Source organism: Heptranchias perlo, chromosome 11, assembly GCF_035084215.1.
Source record: "Heptranchias perlo isolate sHepPer1 chromosome 11, sHepPer1.hap1, whole genome shotgun sequence".
Lineage (NCBI taxonomy): Eukaryota > Metazoa > Chordata > Chondrichthyes > Hexanchiformes > Hexanchidae > Heptranchias > Heptranchias perlo.
The window spans coordinates 48,752,725-48,771,722 of NC_090335.1; the positions used below are offsets into that span (position 1 = coordinate 48,752,725).

General features: G+C 39.3%; 2 protein-coding genes across 4 annotated transcripts in view; both read right to left on the reverse strand.

Annotated features, from left to right (window-relative positions):
- The window catches only part of tent5c (terminal nucleotidyltransferase 5C), a 128,907-nt gene extending 123,004 nt beyond the window's left edge, over positions 1-5,903 (reverse strand). For all 3 annotated transcript variants that reach the window (XR_010964417.1, XR_010964418.1, XM_067992951.1), the window contains exon 1: positions 5,693-5,903. The gene's annotated coding sequence lies outside the window, so the exon portion shown is untranslated. The remainder of the gene's footprint in view (positions 1-5,692) is intronic.
- Positions 5,904-13,463: 7,560 nt separating this feature from the next.
- gdap2 (ganglioside induced differentiation associated protein 2) overlaps positions 13,464-18,998 on the reverse strand; it is a 39,674-nt gene continuing 34,139 nt past the window's right edge. Inside the window, exon 13 of the mRNA XM_067992954.1 lies at positions 13,464-17,701. Coding sequence (XP_067849055.1) covers positions 17,654-17,701 — 48 coding nt within the window. The 3' untranslated portion in view covers positions 13,464-17,653. The remainder of the gene's footprint in view (positions 17,702-18,998) is intronic.

An 18,998-nucleotide genomic window follows, 5' to 3' on the forward strand; every position in this document is an offset into this window, starting at 1 on the left:
ATCCTCAGGACATCCAAGTAATTACTTTTAAAGCACAGTCACTGTCATGTAGGCAAATACGGCAGCCCATTTATGCATAGTAAGGTCCCACAATCCTCAAATAAGATGATTGACCAGTAATTGTTTTTCTGGTGGAGTTGGTTGAGGGAAGAATGTTAACCCGGACACCGTGAGAACTCCCTGCTCTTCTTCAAATATTGCCATGGGATCTTTTACGTCCACCAGTACTTTTTTAATTTCCCATGCCGATCATCCATGTAGCCTATCTAAAGTGAAACTGCAAATTTATTACCAAATTATGTGTAATTTTATTGTGTGGTCAACACCCACCATAAAATGGATTGAGACTGCCCAAACTCGTTTCAATCCATTTTCAGGTGAGCAGTATTCCAGCTCAGTGAAAAACTGTGTGCCAACCCACTCCCACTGTATCACCTCATTGATGCTGATTAGCTACAGAAACAGAAAGGTAAATGCCAAAAGCAGTATTAGATCTACACATGTTTCCAAATATCCAAAGAGCAGTTGACTTTCCAATTAGACACCATAGAAAAGATCATAAGGATTCAAGTTAAGACTATCACTTTAATAAAAATAAACCTGGTGCAGTATTGATGTTCTGTTCTTAGATGTCAATAACACATTTATGCAACTCTGTTTAATAATAACCATATTTACAAATCAGATTAAATCTGTAGACAGTAGATTATTTCTATACCATCCTTTTTCTCCAATTTGATTCCTTGAATTAAGTGCTAGATACCTGAAATTGGATACAAATATCTGAATGTACTGCAAGTTTCTGAGTTCTAGATCAAATAGTAGTCAGATGCATTGTTCCAGTCCCAGGATTGCCACTGATTCCATTCCCTCCCCAGCTACTCTGTCAGGCTAAACCAGATCATTCACAACCTTGGTATCCTGTTTGACCCTGGGCTGAGCTTTAAATCCCACTTCCTATTCATCTCAAAGACCACTTATTTCCACCTCTGTAACATTGTCTACCTCCCCCCCTACCTCAGACCTGATGCTGCTGAAACCCTTATACATCCCTTTGTCACTATAGACCTAACTATTCTAATACTCTCCATACCAGCCTTTCATCTTTCACCCACCATAAATCCAACTTGTTCAAAATCTGCCACATGTCTCACACTAAGTCCCGTTCACCCATTCTATCATCACTGATACAATGGCTTTCTATCCCCCAGCAGATTCAATTTTAAATCCTTGTCCTTATCTGTAAATCCCTCCATGGCCTTGCCTCACCATATTTCTGCAATTTGCTCCAGTCTTATATCCCCTCCCAACACTCCACTTCTCCTCTCTGACCTGTGCATCCCTTCCTCCCTTTGCCCTACCATTTGGCAGAGCCTTCAGCCACCTTGCTGCTACTGGAACTCCCTTTCTAAATCTGTCCACCTTCTGCTCCACCTTTAAAAACATTCTCAAAACTCATTTCTTTGACCAAGCTTTTGGTCACCCCACCTAATCTATCCCTCTTGGCTCAGTATACATTTCCTTATGCTCATTTGTGAAGTGCCTTGGGACATTTTCTTGATGCTAAAGACACTACACTAAGGTTTTCTTGCTTTATTAAAATATAATAGATTTGTGATATTATATTTAGAATATTACATTCAGAATACCTCCAAAACACCATTGTTGTATTTGGAAGAGTAAAGCACTTCAAGACTTAATACGGGGTAAGATGAGGTAATTAGGATTAATGTATATATCAAAATGAAGACTGAAAGGTGATATGATTAAGACTCATAAAACAACAATAGGAATAATTAAAGTAACTAGAAGCTAGTGATTATTTCAGCTGAATAGGAAATATATAATAAAATGTACTTATATAGTTAAGAAGCAAATTGATAAATGAGGGTTTAAAAGTAAGTTCTCATTAAGTTGCTAACTTGTGGAAAGCAGATAAATCACTTTCTCCTAGGCCTCTGAACAATCCTTCTTGTAACCTATCAGCTTCTAGTTCTCTGCTTGTAGGGATTATCTGACCTCTGTTCAGTGCGTCTCGCTAATAGCATGATTACAATTGAGAACTCGCCTTTTGCAGAATCCATGGAGTCATCTTACTACTTTATGATACAGCGTGACTGAATGCCACTGCACACCCTATTTCTCTTCAGATTTTTACGTTGTTCACATTTCTACAAAAGTATGATAATATCTAAGTGTGAAACATGGTTTCACACCATAATATGACAGCATTCCCACCTCAACTCTGATACACTGGTGAATACTTGTTAGCAAAGGGTCTGAAGTGACAATACAACTTATAAGGTCATTTTAGTTTTGATGGTGTTCAGGAATGACTCCAATCATGTATGTGTGTGTGAGGTGGTAGGGTTGCCAACTCTGTTTGGATGTAGTCTGGGAAGTTTCATCACATGACCTCCTGCCTCCAATCATCCCACCACCCCCCCACCATGCTTTTGCCACTGGTCACTTGACAAGTCTGTCCTCATGGCGCTCTGCCTTCCCACACCACTTGGAAAGTGAGCAGACTCTTTGTTACCTAATTGGATGACTGTAAGGAATCAGCCTTTTTTCCAATCTCCAGTATTTTCATAACAAATGTAAGTGTTCAAAGAAAATGAAAATACACACAATTTTTTATAATGTCTCTATGATTTTTCTCCCGGGGTGCCTCCAGCAGTGTCCGGGAGAATAATCTTTAATTCCTGAAGACTCCAGGACAATCCTGGAGTGTTGGCAACCCTAGATATGGGAAAAGAGACAAAGGTCACCCTATAATGTTTTTATAATTTGTAATTATATAAATTATTTAAGTAAAAATCCCAATTACATGAGAATGTATTGATCACAAAGAATATTCTGTAATTATGCAAAACCATTTACATTATTTCTTCTGATGTGGAGATGCCGGTGATGGACTGGGGTTGACAATTGTAAACAATTTTACAACACCAAGTTATAGTCCAGCAATTTTATTTTAAATTCACAAGCTTTCGGAGGCTTCCTCCTTCCTCACCTGAGGAAGGAGGAAAAGTTAATTCAGAAAATCTCTTTACATTAAACTGTAGGAGTAGAACTAGGGGACACAGATTCAAATCAGTAAAATGTAATTTTGGTCTGATATCAGGAAATTATTCTACATACAAAAAGTGATCTATATGTGGACTGCATCACCAGAAAGAGTAATGGACGCAAAAACTCAAACCATTTAAGAAATAATTCATAGAATCATAGAAGTTTACAACATGGAAACAGGCCCTTCAGCCCAACATGTCCATGTGGCCCAGTTTATATCACTAAGCTAGTCCCAATTGCCTGCACTTGGCCCATATCCCTCTATACCCTTCTTACCCATGTAACTGTCCAAATGCTTTTTAAAAGACAAAATTGTACCCGCCTCTACTACTGCCTCTGGCAGCTCGTTCCAGACACTCACCACCCTTTGAGTGAAAAAATTGCCCCTCTGGACCCTTTTGTATCTCTCCCCTCTCACCTTAAATCTATGCCCCCTCGTTATAGACTCCCCTACCTTTGGGAAAAGATTTTGACTATCTACCTTATCTATGCCCCTCATTATTTTATAGACTTCTATAAGATCACCCCGAAACCTCCTACTCTCCAGGGAAAAAAGTCCCAGTCTATCCAACCTCTTCCTATAAGTCAAACCATCAAGTCCCGGTAGCATCCTAGTAAATCTTTTCTGCACTCTTTCTAGTTTAATAATATCCTTTCTATAATAGGGTGACCAGAACTGTACACATTGGAGGATATTAGAATCTCTTTAGATGAATTAAGATGGGCCAAATGACCTTCGTCATCGGTTATTATCTTGCGATCGTGTGAACTCCGAAAGGCATACAGAGCGGCTGCTTCCTCTGTTACAGTCGGCTACCTTCTCAAACAAACATTATATGTCTCGGGACATTTATGTCTTTACTGTTATAAAACAGCTCAGCTATTGTCAACGAGTTTTTTTCCCATGTCAGCTTTTAAATTACTGGTTAATGTAGATCCTCTGCTAGCTGAAGCATTAAGTAAAAAGTAAAGTTGAGCGCTATCGGTTGTCCACTGTTGCTGCTACATAATGAGAAAGTATTTCATATTTTATGTACTACTTTCTGTCCCCACCAGGCTGCGCTCAGCCTCTTAATTTTAAGAGATTGTTGTAGTCGTCCAAGTCCATCTGCTGTTACAAAATGTTCTTGTCTTGCTAATCAGATTTGTAAAGGATCTTGCTTTTTAAATGTTTTTTTTTACATTTAATACTGTACACACACATCCCACCAAAGTACACGCAGTCTTCGTTTGTTTCAAAGAATTACCAAGACTACAGTAGCGTTTTGATGTGATTGGAGATTTCAATTTTCCTGGTTTTCAATGTTTGACGTAAATGTACGTGGATTTCACGTATTCTTCGCATGAAAGTAGTTTTAAGGACCACGTGTGGAATGCAAACGATAATCAGTGAGTGACAGTTCCACGAACACATACATCATTCACAATGAGTTCTATATCAGGTCAAACAAGTTGCTATCCCCCTTTCGTGCTCTCCCTTCCGTATTGAGTTTTTGATTAATATTCAACTGTATACTCTTTGAAGAAAAATCTTTCGGTCCTTAAAAAGTCAACTAAGTGCCTCGTGCACACACAAGCCCAAGTTCCTTTATCAGCTTCTTACAAGAACCAACTCCAGGTTCCTTTGAAAGATTATTGTTACATTCCTATATCACCCACATCGGGCACTATTTAAAATTAGGACTCGTTTTGTTCGCAGTCCAAGATACTGCAACAGGAACAGACCCCAGACGTGTTCTTTATTTTTACTTTGTTGTTAACATTTTGTAGAACGATGTGTTCTTTTAAATAAATCTGTCACCAAATACCAAATCGCACATCATAAATCTTTAAAAGCGTTCAAGTGCTAATGAGCTGCATTCGCTCTTATGCCGATAATGTATGCATCCATACAATTAAAACACACAATAATTGTATGTATAATAATTACATTTTATAATCTATCATATAATTATATTATCTTATATAATTTGCGCAGAGCTTTTTTCAAGAGCATGCTAAACAAGTCTCAAAATACTATTTCAAACTATTTCGCACAGAAGCAAAGTTTTAGAACTTGTTATTCACTTTACACATTTCGGCTTAATAAACATATCTTGCAGGGGGGGGAAAAAAACTTTTCAGTTGGATTACAGTCCTTACCAGGCTCAGCGGATACTGGAGCGATAATCTTTACCATTCACAAAATATATTAGAATTGTACAGAAAGTGAAGTAGCAGGGGCTGCACAGTTCTACCTTATCTGCTCCTCATCCTCCGAGTGTCATGATCTGCACTTATAAGATAATTGTGTTTATCTATAGTTTAGGAGCAATTTCTATTAATTCTGTCAAGTTGAATTAGGTACTTTAAAACGATACACGGTGCTACATATGCTTTCCAAAGTGAATAAAGAATATAGCTCGCAGTTCTAATGGAATTTGCTAATTAACGTTACCTTATTTAAGCATACCCATTATATATAGCTGCCGTCTCTATATGTATAAATTAGGTGTTGGTATCTTTATCTGCCAGTGTATAAAAATAGTATTTGTTGATTCAGCGTATTAATGGTTGCCTGCAGTGAAATGTGACAGCTCACACACGGAGACACAACTAGCTTTGCGGTGTTACTCACCCCTGCAAATAGTGCAATGGAATTGCTGACCGGACTTTTTGGTTTTCAGAACGTCACAGACAAAGCTTCGTAAGTGAAATAAAACATGGTGTTTGTTTTAGAATAAAAAATGTCCTGGATTCCCAGTCCCACGTGAAGTCCTTGTTGAGTAACTGTGGGGATCTTTCTCAGTCTATGCGTTTCTCGTCCACCTATAAATGTGAGCTGTCTCTCCGAATCAGTCTGTATAAATGGGATCTCAGCTTCCAATCCTCTCTGTGATCCGTACGTAAACTTATCTCCATGGAGACAGTTTCGTCAGACCTGTGGGCTGAAAGCCAACTTGACCGTTCGAGGCTGGCAATAACACCCCCTCTGCTGGTAGTACAAGCAGACAGCAGCAGTTCCGCCAGCAGAGCAGCTCAGGGAGAGCCAGCACGAAATGTCACTCCAACAACATTGATTCGGTCCAGTCACTCGTTTAATATTCCCTCTAACGCCCTAGGCTTTCTCAAGCGCCCATCCCACCTCACTCCAGCACCAGTATTCCATCTGAATTATCATATCCAGTTGAAGTTACTTCAAACAGGCTTTTGGAAACTTCATGTTGAGTCTTAGTGGAACTGTAGGGGGAGGGGGGAGGGAGTGTAAATAAGAGACTATATCTATCAATCTTTTATTTTCCAAAATTGGTTTCCTCACTCTGCCCCTTTCTATTTTGGAGCCGATGTTTTCCTCCTTTTCCCATTGTCATATTGTAAAAGTTGCCCCGTTCGAGTTTATTTGTTCTGTCGCATTTTCTTCAGTTGGCTGTCATTTCCTTCCATTCTTCCCTCTTTAAACTCTGCACTTCTTTCAGTGTCAGTAAATCAACTTTGAAAGATTTGACCCGTTTGCAGAGTTTTGGGGACGGTGGGAGTTGTTAGAAATTGACGTATTTTCCCGAAAAGAAATGAATGTTTTGAAAGTGGGCTATCGCCGATGAAGATTAAAAACTGACTAAATGAAAAATATTTTCACAGAAACAACCTTGTACCAGAGATTGTGTAACACAAATAGGGTACAACACTCTCAAACACTGTGTAACACAGGGAAATTGAATTAATTAAATCTGGTGGTTTGTGGGCTGGCACCAGATAAAATAACCATGAAAGCTGCCGGATTGTCATAAAAACCCAACTGGTTCACTAATGTCCTTCAGGGAAAGGAACACGCTGCCCTTACCCGGTCTCGCTTACATGCAACTCCAGTCCCAGACTCCAGGCCAGAGGCTGGGTATTCTGCAGCGAGTGACTCACCTCCTGACTCCCCAAAGTCTTTCCACCATCTACAAGGCACAAGTCAGGAGTGTGATGGAATACTCTCCACTTGCCTGGATGAGTGCAGCTCCAACAACACTCAAGAAGCTCGACACCATCCAGGTCAAAGCAGCCCGCTTGATTGGCACCCCATCCACCACCCTAAACATTCACTCCCTTCACCACCGGTGCACTGTGGCTGCAGTGTGTACCATCCACAGGATGCACTGCAGCAACTCGCCAAGGCTTCTTCGACAGCACCTCCCAATCCCTCAACCTCTACCACCTAGAAGGACAAGAGCAGCAGGCACATGGGAACAACACCACCTGCACGTTCCCCTCCAAGTCACACACCATCCTGACTTGGAAATATATCGCCATTCCTTCATCGTCGCTGGGTCAAAATCCTGGAACTCCCTTCCTATCAGCACTGTGGGAGATCCTTCACCACACGGACTGCAGCGGTTCAAGAAGGCAGCTCACCACCACCTTCTCAAGGGCAATTAGGGATGGGCAATAAATGCTGGCCTCACCAGCGACACCCACATCCCATGAACGAATAAAAAAAAGTCCCACACTACAATGTTGACTTTTATTGCCCTCAGGGCAACTAGGGATGGGCAATAAATGCGGCCATGCCGGCACCACCCACATCCTGAGAACAAATATTAAAAAAAATAATCATCGCTACTCAAAAATACTAGTACTACTCCCCGATGCAAACAGTATCATTCAGATCACAGCCCTCTTTGCAAAATAATATGTTCTGCAAAACCAGGAACTGTGCATATTACACTAGATAATATTGCATCTGTTATAGAATGAAATTTCCCAGTGTCCAAGCTGACAGCTGCACATTTTCAGACAATGCCTTTTTAAATAGTTACTTCTATACTTGGCTAAGTTATTTCCAATTCATTATCTTGCTATAATATATAACAAACAATTCCTCAATATTCAGCTCAATATGTAAAACAAAGTCTATTTCTTGAAGAAATAGCCTCTATACCAATCGTACATTAGGGCACATTTACACTGCAATGTATGAAGCCATTTCTACTTTGTATTGACTCTAGCCATGTAACTCCAGAGTTGGGGCCCAACCTGACTCCACAGCGAAGCAGAGCAAGTCTGCTTGGGACACATGGGTAGTCTCATACTTCTTTGCAGTGTTGCCACCAGATAGAGTGCAATGGTGGTACAATATGTGGTTTGGAAAGTTCTCAAATCCTAGGCACTGTAAAACAAACTAACCTTCATTTAAAAAGTTGAGTGGGGATTCTGCCCTCCCTGTTTCTAAATAGTAACATTTCTAAGCTTATGGGAGACAGCTCTGCTAATGTGTATCTCCAAGCATATGCAGAGCTTTCTCTAAACAGGACAATTAAGAGTCCCTGGTCAGTAGAAGTCAAGCAATGTAAACAGGGCTCTGCCTAGCAGGAACTAGTCTCAGACTATGTCTACAGTATAAATGCATATGCAAATTGGACTAATATAAATACAGGGAATTGCACTAGCTTCCCATGTCTTAATCTGAAGCAGCACCTTTTACTACACTGCAGACAGATCTGGCAACTTGCAAATCCTCTTATAAATTCTTGGCCTGGAGCTTCCTCCTTAGGCACAACCTGAAAATTAGACCTGAATTTACTTGATTCCAATCTCTCATCACCATCTTGGCTTCAATTAAAACCCAAGGGTTTTACTAACCTCCTCCATTCTTCTGATAAGGATACTCACTGGGTGATCAAATGATTTCAAAGAGCTGGCACAGGCATGAAGGGCCTAATGGCGTCTTTCTGTGCTGTATGATTCTATGTCTGTTGGTTGCAAAAAATGATTCTATGCAATCATGGAATACAGACATATGTAGTACGAATGCGAGTTTATTAAAATGCTTGTAGAAAACTTTTATAAACCGATCAAACCCACGCTTGTTCAATGTCCAGTGATCACCCAGTGAGTACCCTCATCAGGAGAAGAGTGCTGGAGAAGGGCGGAGGTTAGCAAAACCTTTGGGATTAATTAGGCGCCAAGATGACTCATGCTGACGAGAGATTGGAATCAAGTAAATTGTTAAATTTAAATGGGTATTTTGACATTGCATCATCCAATTGAAAGACTAGATAGATTAATACTATCTGAAATAAAACTGAATTAGTGAGTAATAGATCATAGATTTATAGAGGAAAATTTTAGGAACAGGAAAAGGCCATTTAGCTGAGCAAGCCCACCACTGATGGATGTCAACACCAGCTTCTTGTTTTAGCACATCCCTTAATCCCATATTTCTCCAGAACCATCCAGCTGTCTCTTGAATCCATTTATATTTTTGCTTCAAATAGGTTTTCCCTGACAATTTATCCCATGTGTTTACTCTGGAAAAGTTCTACCTGAATTCCTCCTTTCCTCCCAATTCTCTTAAAATGATGCCTATTTTTAAAATTCTTTTTCAGTGGATAAATGTGTCAAGATCAACTTCATCAATCCCCTTCATAATTTTGAATACTTGCTTTAAGTCACTTCAGTCTTTTTCAAAAAGATAAATAGGACAACTTCCTTAGGTTTTCCTCATAACATTCAAGACCTGTACCAAGAACTAAATGCAGTCTAAAAACTTGAGTCCACCCAGACTGAAGAGACTTTTCATTCATCTTTCCATTGTTCTTTTAGAGCAGTAGATTGAAGGTTTAAGTGCAAATCTGGCCTGATTACAGACAGATCAGCAATGAAAAGGGTGGTAGGTAGGAGGATACGCATGTTCTTTCAAAAATGAGAGGCAGGGAAAAAGAAACAAAAAAACAGAGCAAGTTACACAGATGCGACTCACATCTTCTCCAAGACAGTTACACAGCACCAGTTCAGAGACCTGAATGCAGGTTGTCTGAATTCTATTTTGGTCAGAAAATAGCATGCAGGTTTTATACTGGTCCATAGGGCCTGTTGTTGGCCAGATATATAGGGCTTGTGTAAAAAAACAATCTGAATTCCTATTGATTTATCCAACATCCACAATGGATTCAGGTTAGCATTTTAGCTCTATGAAAAATCTGGATTCAGTTATCTAAATGCATTTTTAAAAATCTTTTATAAACATATAAAAAGTAAATGATAAAGGAATGGTGGTGCTGATTAGGGACAAAAAAGGAAATCTTCGTGTGGAGGCAGAGGGCATGACTGAGGTACTGAATGAATACTTTGCATCTGTCTTCACAAAAAAAGATGAAGTTAATGTCGCAGTAGAGAAGGGAGTAGAAATATTGGATAGGATCAAAATAGATAGAAGGGAGGTGCTAAATAGGTTGGCATCACTCAAAGTTAACAAATCACCTGGTCCAGATGGGATGCATCCTAGGTTGCTGAGGGAAGCAAGGGTGGAGATAGTAGAAGCTCTGACCACAATCTTTCAATCCTCCTTGGATATGGGAGTGGTGTCAGAGGACTGGAGGATTGCAAATGTTACACCCCTGTTCAAAAAAAAGGCGAGGGGTAAACCTGGTAACTACAGGCCAGTCAGACTAACGTCAGTGGTGGGAAAACTACAAGAGACCATTGCCAAGGACAAAATTAATTCTCACTTGGAGAAGCATGGTTTAATAAGGGACAGCCAGCACGGATTTGTTAAAGGCAAATCGTGTCTGATTAATCTGGTTAAGTTTTTTTGATGAATTAATGGAGAGGGTTGAAGGCAGTGCAGTAATTGTACATATGGATTTTCAAAAGACATTTGATAAAGTACAACTTAACAGGCTTATTCGGAAAATAGAAACACATCGGATTAAAGGGACAGTGGTAACTTGAGTACATAATTGGCTAAGGGATAGGATACAGAGTAGTGGTGAGCGGGTGTTTTTCTGACCGAACACAGAAATATGCAGTGGGATCCCCCAGAGGTTGGTATCTTGGACCATTGTTTTTCTTGTTATATATAAATGACCTGGACTTGGGTATAGGGAGTATACCCAAGTTTGTGGATGATACAAAACTTGGCAATGTAGTAAATACTGAGGAGGATAGAAGCAGACTTCAGGAGGACATAGACAGACTGGTGAAATGGGCAGACAGATGGCAGATGCAATTTAATGTGGATAAGTATGATGCACTTTGGGAAGAAAAACATGGAGGCACAGTATTATCTAAATGGTACTATTTCGAGGAGGGGGGAGGGGGGGGGAGGGTGCAAGAGCAGAGGGACCTCGGAGTACAGTGTCACAAATCTTTGATGGTGGCAGGGCAAGTTAATAAGGCAGTTCAGAAAGCACATGGGATATGTGGCTTTGTAAAGAGGCATTAAATACAAAAACAAAGAAGTTATGCAAAACCTTTACGAATCACTGGTTAGGCCTCAGCTGGAGTATTGTGTACAATTTTGTGCACCACACTTTAGCAAGGATGTCAAGGCCTTGGAGAGGGTACAGAGGAGGTTTATCAGGATGACACCAGGGATGAGGGATTTCAGTTATGTAGAGAGATTGGAGAAGCTGGGTTTGTTCTTCTTAGAGCAGAGAAGGTTAAAGGGAGACCTAATTATTCAAAATTATTAGGGGCTTTGATAGACCAAGTAGGGAGAAACTTTCCTCTGACAAGTGGGTCGGTCACCAGAGGTCATAGATTTAAAATAGTTGGCAAAAGAACGAGGGGAAATTAGGAGAATTTTTTTCACGGAGGGTGGGTTTTGATGAGGTAACAGAGAGGTTGATGAGGGAAATGTGGTTGATGTTGTGTGTATGGATTTTCAAAAGACGTTTGATAAAGTGCCACATAATAGGCTGGTCAGCAAAATTGATGCTCGTGGAATAAAAGGGGCAGTGGCAGCATGGATATGAAATTGGCTAAGTGCCAAGAAACAGAGTAGTGGTGAATAGTTGTTTCTCAGACTGGAGGAAGGTATACAGTGGAGTTCTCCAGGGGGCGGTATTAGGGCCACAGCTTTTTTTGATATATATTAATGACTTGGACTTGGGTGTACAGGGCACAATTTCAAAATTTGCAGATGACACAAAACTTGGAAGGGTAGTAAACAGTGAGGATAGTAATAGACTTCAAGGGGGCACAGGCAGGCTGGTGGAATGGGCAGACACATGGCAGACGAAATTTAACGCAGAGAAGTGCGAAGTGATACATTTTGACAGGAAGAACGAGATGGCGCAATATAAACTAAATGGTACAATTCTAAATGGGGTGGAGGAACAGAGACACCTGGGGGTAAAAGTGCACAAATCTTTGAAGATGGCAGGTCAGGTTTAGAAAGTGGTTCCAGGGATGAGGGACTTCAGTTATGTGGAAAGACTGGAGAAACTGGGGTTATTCTCCTTAGAGCAGAGAAGGTTGAGAGGAGATTTGATAGAAGTGTTCTAAATCATGAAGGGTTTAGATAAAGTAGATAGAGAAACTGTCCTCATTGGCAGAAGGGTCAAGAACCAGAGGACACAGATTTAAGGTGATTGGCAAAAGAACCAAAGGCGACATGAGGAGTAGTAATGAGCTGGAATGCGCTGCCTGCAGAGTGGTGGAGGCAGATTCAATCGTGGCTTTCAAAAAGGAATTGGATAATACTTGAAAGGAAAAGATTTGCAGGGCTACAGGGAAAGAGCGGGGGAATGGGACTAACTGGATTGCTCTTACAAAGAGCAAGGGCACGAGCTCGATTGGCTGAATGGCCTCCTTCTGTGCTGAAACTATTCTATGATTCTATGGTTGTTAAGATCTGGAACACTACGTGAAAGGGTGGTGGAAGCAGATTCCATAGGAACTTTCAAAAGGCAATGAACTTGAGAGGACTAATTTGTAAGGTTATGGAGAGGGTGCAGAGGAGATTCACCAGGATGCTACCAGGGCTGGAGCGCTTCAGCTATGAAGAGAGACTGGGAAGATTGGGTTTGTTTTCCTTGGAGCAGAGGAGGCTGAGGGGGGACATGATTGAGGTGTACAAAATTATGAGGGGCACAGATAGGATGGATACTAAGGAGCTTTTTCCCTTCGTTGAGGGTTCTATAACAAGGGGACATAGATTCAAGGTAAAAGGCGGGAGGTTTAGAGGGGATTTGAGAAAGAACTTTTTCACCCAGAGGGTGGTTGGAGTCTGGAACTCACTGCCTGAAAGGGTTGTGGAGGCAGGAACCCTCACAACATTCAAGAAGCATTTGGATGAGCACTTGAAATGCCATAGCATACAAGGCTACGGACCAAATGCTGGAATATGGGATTAGAGTAGACAGGGCTGATGGCCGGCGCGGACACGATGGGCCGAAGGGCCTCTATCCGTGCTGTATAACTCTATGACTATGAAAAGACTGGGTTGTGGGACTGAATTGGACAACACTTTCAAAGAGCAGGCACAGACATGATGGGCCGAATGGCCTCCTTCTGTGCTGTAAGAGTCTATGATTCTCAGGGTATTCAAACCCAATTTAGAGTAGCAACTGTGTAACCAAAAAGTTAAGCAATTGAGCGCACGTCTATACTAAAACCATGAAATAAAAAGTACTCAAGGGTTTTACTTGATTGGTAACTTTTTATTAACACAAAATAAAATTTCCCTGCCACAAATAGGGCAGTGCTTACACACAGATTTCAGAATAAACACATTGGTACTCACCAAATAAAAACTGTGCGCAAATAAAGTGAAATCAGTTTTAACACAAATGATAACAGAACCAACATATTGTGTGTATGAAGAAACGTGGGTAACCATGAGCTGGATTAGTGTGAGGATTAGCTACAAGTATGACATTTAAGTAAAAGATACAAGGGAGAATGTTGTGTGGTTTAAGAGGAATCACTCAGTACTGCAATTGACCTTTGCCTATATAAAATAAATGACCTGGCAGTAAAATTGTTAGCTGCATAATTCACATCATCGTGATTGCAGATTCAAAGTTGTTTGGCACAAAGAACTGACTGGGTGTAAGCAGTTGGATCAGCTCTTTTCTATATTGTTGTACATGACAGTGCCTACCCCCCACCCAAAAAAAAAGTTGGAGATGGAACCAAGATTTTTCCAAGTATAGTAGGAGGGAAAAGTGGAAACAGCACTGGTTTTGCTAAGAGTACTAAGAAAGAGAATACTTTTGCATTGTAAAGCAATAATCAAAATCAAAAGGGTCAAATTAAGTCAAGATCAGTGAAGGGAGGATTCAGATAAGAAACACAACAGATGAGTTTCAAATTCAAGCAGCACTTATTCTGCATAATTGGTATGGTAGTGAACATTCTTACAATTTTGCTGCTGCATTTCAGTTATGTTTTAAGATACTTGCAACTATATTTAACTTGTGACAGAAGACTGCAGTTTAAACTCACAATTCTCTGCCTTTTACACAAGATACATGTTACACTGCTGATGGCATGCCACTCAATCATTCACATAGCAATTAAAGTCTCAGTGAGTGAAGGGACACCAGTAATGTCAGTTTATGCCTTGAGCGATTGTAAAATTTGATATTTTTCCCCATGACCCCATTCCTAGTGGAGTTTATTTTCTTTCCCACTGTGCCCCCCCAAACACTTCTGCTATTCCATAGCAGCATTTTTTGATGTTGGAAGCTCTTAGGAACCCTGATTTCCAATTGGTTGAAATTATCGTAAAGTTTTGGTTCACATCATTTACTCTACTCGAGTATTACCCTCAGATATATTTCAACAGTGATGCATCCATGATTGATAGATGAGTGAAAAATAAGAACCAACATATTGTGAATATGAGCAAATGTAGCCAATGAACTATTAGTGTGAGGATTGGTGACAGACAAAGAACTAAAAGAGATGCAAGTGAGAATTGTGTTTATACACATTCATTTTGAGTTCAATATAGCTTTTTATTTTTAAGGTTGTGCATTGAGAGACTGGTAAATAAGCATAAAGAATTTGGACTTTCTCCACTGTTAGTGACTCACTCCTAATACAAGAAAAGTATGCACCTGAAAGCTTTTACTAGGGAAAGACCTGGTTCCTTTTAAAATTGGGGAAAAAAACAAATGCTTTTTGGAACCTCTAAGTCTCCTGAATTGCTAGGATTTAATTTTTGAAAAACACTTTACAGGAATCTCGCTCACAAAAGAAATCCACATACATCATTTGTACCTCACAAGCAGATGCAAGCTTTTAGCCAAATGCCACGATCCTTAGTATAGTTGTAGGGATGCTGGCGTCACAGCTCCGACAAATACAGATTCAAAAACTAAATGCTCTCCAACATCAAAGTCAACACATGATCCATTTCATTAGCTCTTGGCCAGAGAGACAAGGAAGCCCACTCAATGGAAAAGCTAACACTGGCTGACATGCAAAACCAGTATATATTCTATTGGCATGGTCTTTGAAATCTCAGCAACATTTATATTTCACTTGCTCTTAGGTGAAAGCAATCAGTCGTAAGCTCAAACAGTAAATACATAATTCATCACCAACCCAGGAGAACTAGCCACAATTATCTAAAAAGGGAGCAGGACCCTCAATTCCATTAAAACTGCTCAGCCCCACAATTGCCTATTTGAAGTTTTAAGCAAGTTCATAAAATTTACATGCTAAAAGTAAGAATGTAATGGAAATTATATTACAATAAATGTCAAAGTTAAAATATTCAACATATAAAACAAATCAGGTATAGTAAAATGCTCTTAATTGATTGTGGTGTAATGTCTGTATATATACACATTTGCAGCTGTAGTGTAAACAAAGAAAATTTTACAACATGCAGAGGATAAATTGAGCTGTCCTGAAGACAAAAATTCTTTACAAAGTGTTTTTTGTGCTCAACACAATAAGATATTTGAGTTTTGGAACACTTCTACCAAACCTTGCAAATGAAAATATGGCCCAGTCACAAACAATGTGCCTTAACCCCAATTTCATATAAGCCTCCTATTGTACCGTGACATTTGCACAAGAGCCATCTTTATTCTGAGTGAAGTAGGCAATTTAGTACCAATTCAAATGCCTAATTCATTTTTGTGGAGTATGTTCCTGCTAGTTAGTACCCTTAATATGTGACAGAGCGGGGAACTTTCATCCTACTAGCCAGGGCTCGATGCAAACCTGTCATAGAGCATCTATCAAGACACATGAAAATTACATTAAGGACTGGAATAATTGTCTAGCACGGTGGTATATTTTGATTACATATTAGGGGCATTCAACTTACTAAAGAAAAAATATTTGAAGACAGTCTAAATTTCCCCTTTCTAAGCCAAGTATGTTCTGTACCAAAGGTTTAAACGGTGGCATTATATGAACAAAAAATAATTTGCATTGTGTTTAAATGGAGACAGTAGTCCCTACTGTTCAATTGCTGCAACTGCAATTCAACCATCTTTAAAATCTAAGATTTCAAAGCCAGTCACTATTAAATGGAACCAATAAGTAGTAATTGTCTTGAAAGACTTTCAGCAAAGGCAGTCCAATAAAAACAATAATTACATGAGAGCTAACGATAATTTTGCTGCAAAGTAAAATCATTCAATACAATCTCAGTTAGGAATACAACCTGGGAAACATGATCCACAATAAGATGTAAAATCCCAGTGGCATTCACCCATGAAATAAAGACCATTGAACAACTGATTAATTATTTTGAGCAGGAATGACTGCATCAATATGAGGCTTTCCTACTAGTGAAGCAACTTTTATAACAGCATCAACAATGTGATTGCCTAAAGCTAATCCTCAAGTTGAGGATCTTTTGATTGAAGCCTTGTGTTGCGTTTAACCAATGCATTAATAAGTTTCTCACAGCTGAATGGAGTTTTAAGTGCCTTTGGAGTAAGCTTTTCAACAAAGGCAAAATAATTGCAATACTCCTGTGTGTCTAACTGTTTACCTGCAGCGTAAACAGGAATGCCCAGTGGGGAAGAGTGGCATAAAGAGGTTTGCATTACTGGATTGAAGTTGGAGTTCCAGACAACTGCTGACATCAATTTTGCAGCAAGTTCACTTCAACTTCAATTGCTTAGGTAGTAACTGAGCATACAAAAGTATTTACTGGTTACAGATCAGCCACTTCAATTTTGCCTGAGTATACCTTCATGCAGTCTGAAGTTGTCTAGTTTTTACAAAATCCCACAAATGACTTAACAGCAAACATATCAAGTATTGACATGTAATGGGTCATTACTAAAATCTAATTTTAAAAAAAGTTTTACATCCTGTCAAAATTATATTACACAACTTGTACTGAACAGATAAATGTTCAGTATCAAAGCTGAATCCCTTTATTATTTTTCAGTTTATGACATCAGGCACTGCAATAATTTTTGTAACTTAATATAAAGTGTAGATTCAGGATGTTACCTTTTGAACATAGTTAACCCTCTCCCATACCACTTCCAGGAATTTTCAATGAGAGTTGACGGTCAGGTTTTAGCCACTGGATTAATGATCAAGAACCCATTAATGAACAGAATTTAAAACACATGATCTTCAAAATCATTTTTAAATGAAAATAGGAATGCAGCAATGTTGAAAAACCTTTACATTCCAAAGATAAAGGTTTCTGTCCCCTTCACAAATGAAGGTATGGTCCTCTTTTGCTGCATTTTGTGACAGATACAATAATTTGATTGCTACTTTAAATCAACACTAAAAAAAAAAGAGGAAAAAAAGCCTCCTGAATATAAACATTTATTCATTCAGAACATCCAGTTTATGATATGCAGCTGGATATAGAAACCAACGGCATGCTGATTCTTCAGAGGTCAGGAGAGGAGGGGCATGAATACTGGTAAGGTCCATTAACCTGTGAACAAAATGTAGGGAGATGGTCATTGCAACTTCCTCCAATTTAGATTTTTTCTTCTTCCATCCCAATTCTTTCTTTAGAAAGACAGGACAGTGCTCAAAAGCTTTTTCCCCACAGTGTACCATCACAAGACACGTATATTGCTAGAATATTCCTACTTCTACTCTAATAATGAACCTGACTGCATGTAGTTCCTATTTATTCAGAAGGGTTATTGCTAAAGTCCCAGTCACACCATTTGATGAACCAATCATACAAGCTTTCCACAGTAATTGCCAGAGTTTTGTAGTAACGAGAGTTCCTGTTTCAAATTTTAAAAAGAGTACAAAAAGGCAGCATAGGACAATAAAATTACAGTAAGATAGGCTCTCTTCATTTGCAAAGATTTTTCTTTCCATTTTAATAGAGTGTCTAGGATTTTCACATCACCCAGAAAAGCCTCAAAGCATTTTTTCATCGAAAGTACACTTTATTTTAGACCAATATCTAAGCCAATAGCACCCATGCTGTTAATAATATTGTTTAATCATCAGTTCATATTCTGCACAAACAGCTCATTTTTGAGTCCACCATTCAGGCAAACTGCCAGATCAGGCAGTGGCTGCTCATCAACACACCAGCTCTAGGGATAGGTTTACTCAAAATAACTCAGTGAAACCTAGGTTTTCTAGGAACATCAAGCTATTAGGCTCAGATCAGGGTTTGGTAGCATTGTGGTTATGTTACTGGACTAATAATCGAGAGAACAGGAGTTCAAATTCTACCACGGCAGTTGAGAATTCGAATTCAGTTTAAAAGATCATAAAAATAAAAAGATATCAGTAAAAAGTGACCATGAAACTGTCGGATTGGCTTAAAAACCCAACCTTAATGATGTTTAGGGAAGGAAATGCACCGTCTTTACTAGTTTAGCCTGTATGTGATTCCAGTTCCACACCAATGTGGTTGACTCTTAACTGCCCTCTGATGTAGCTTAGCAAGCCATTCACTTGTATCAAACAGTTATTTCAGGGCAACTAGGGTTGTGCAATAAATGCCAACCTTGCCAACGACACCCACAACCCGAGAATGAATTAAAAAAAATAATCTTGACATCTATTAGATTCTACTTCTAGATAGGAGAAAGCCAGTCCATATTTGGAAAATTGCAAAGGTTGCCTAATGCTTAATTTCTTCCCTGGAAAACTGAGCAAAGATATGGAGTTTCCATGGAAAATATTGGACAGAATCGCAGACAGTTTCGTGGTCACTTTTTACTGACACCTTTTTATTTCTATGATTTTTAAACTGAATT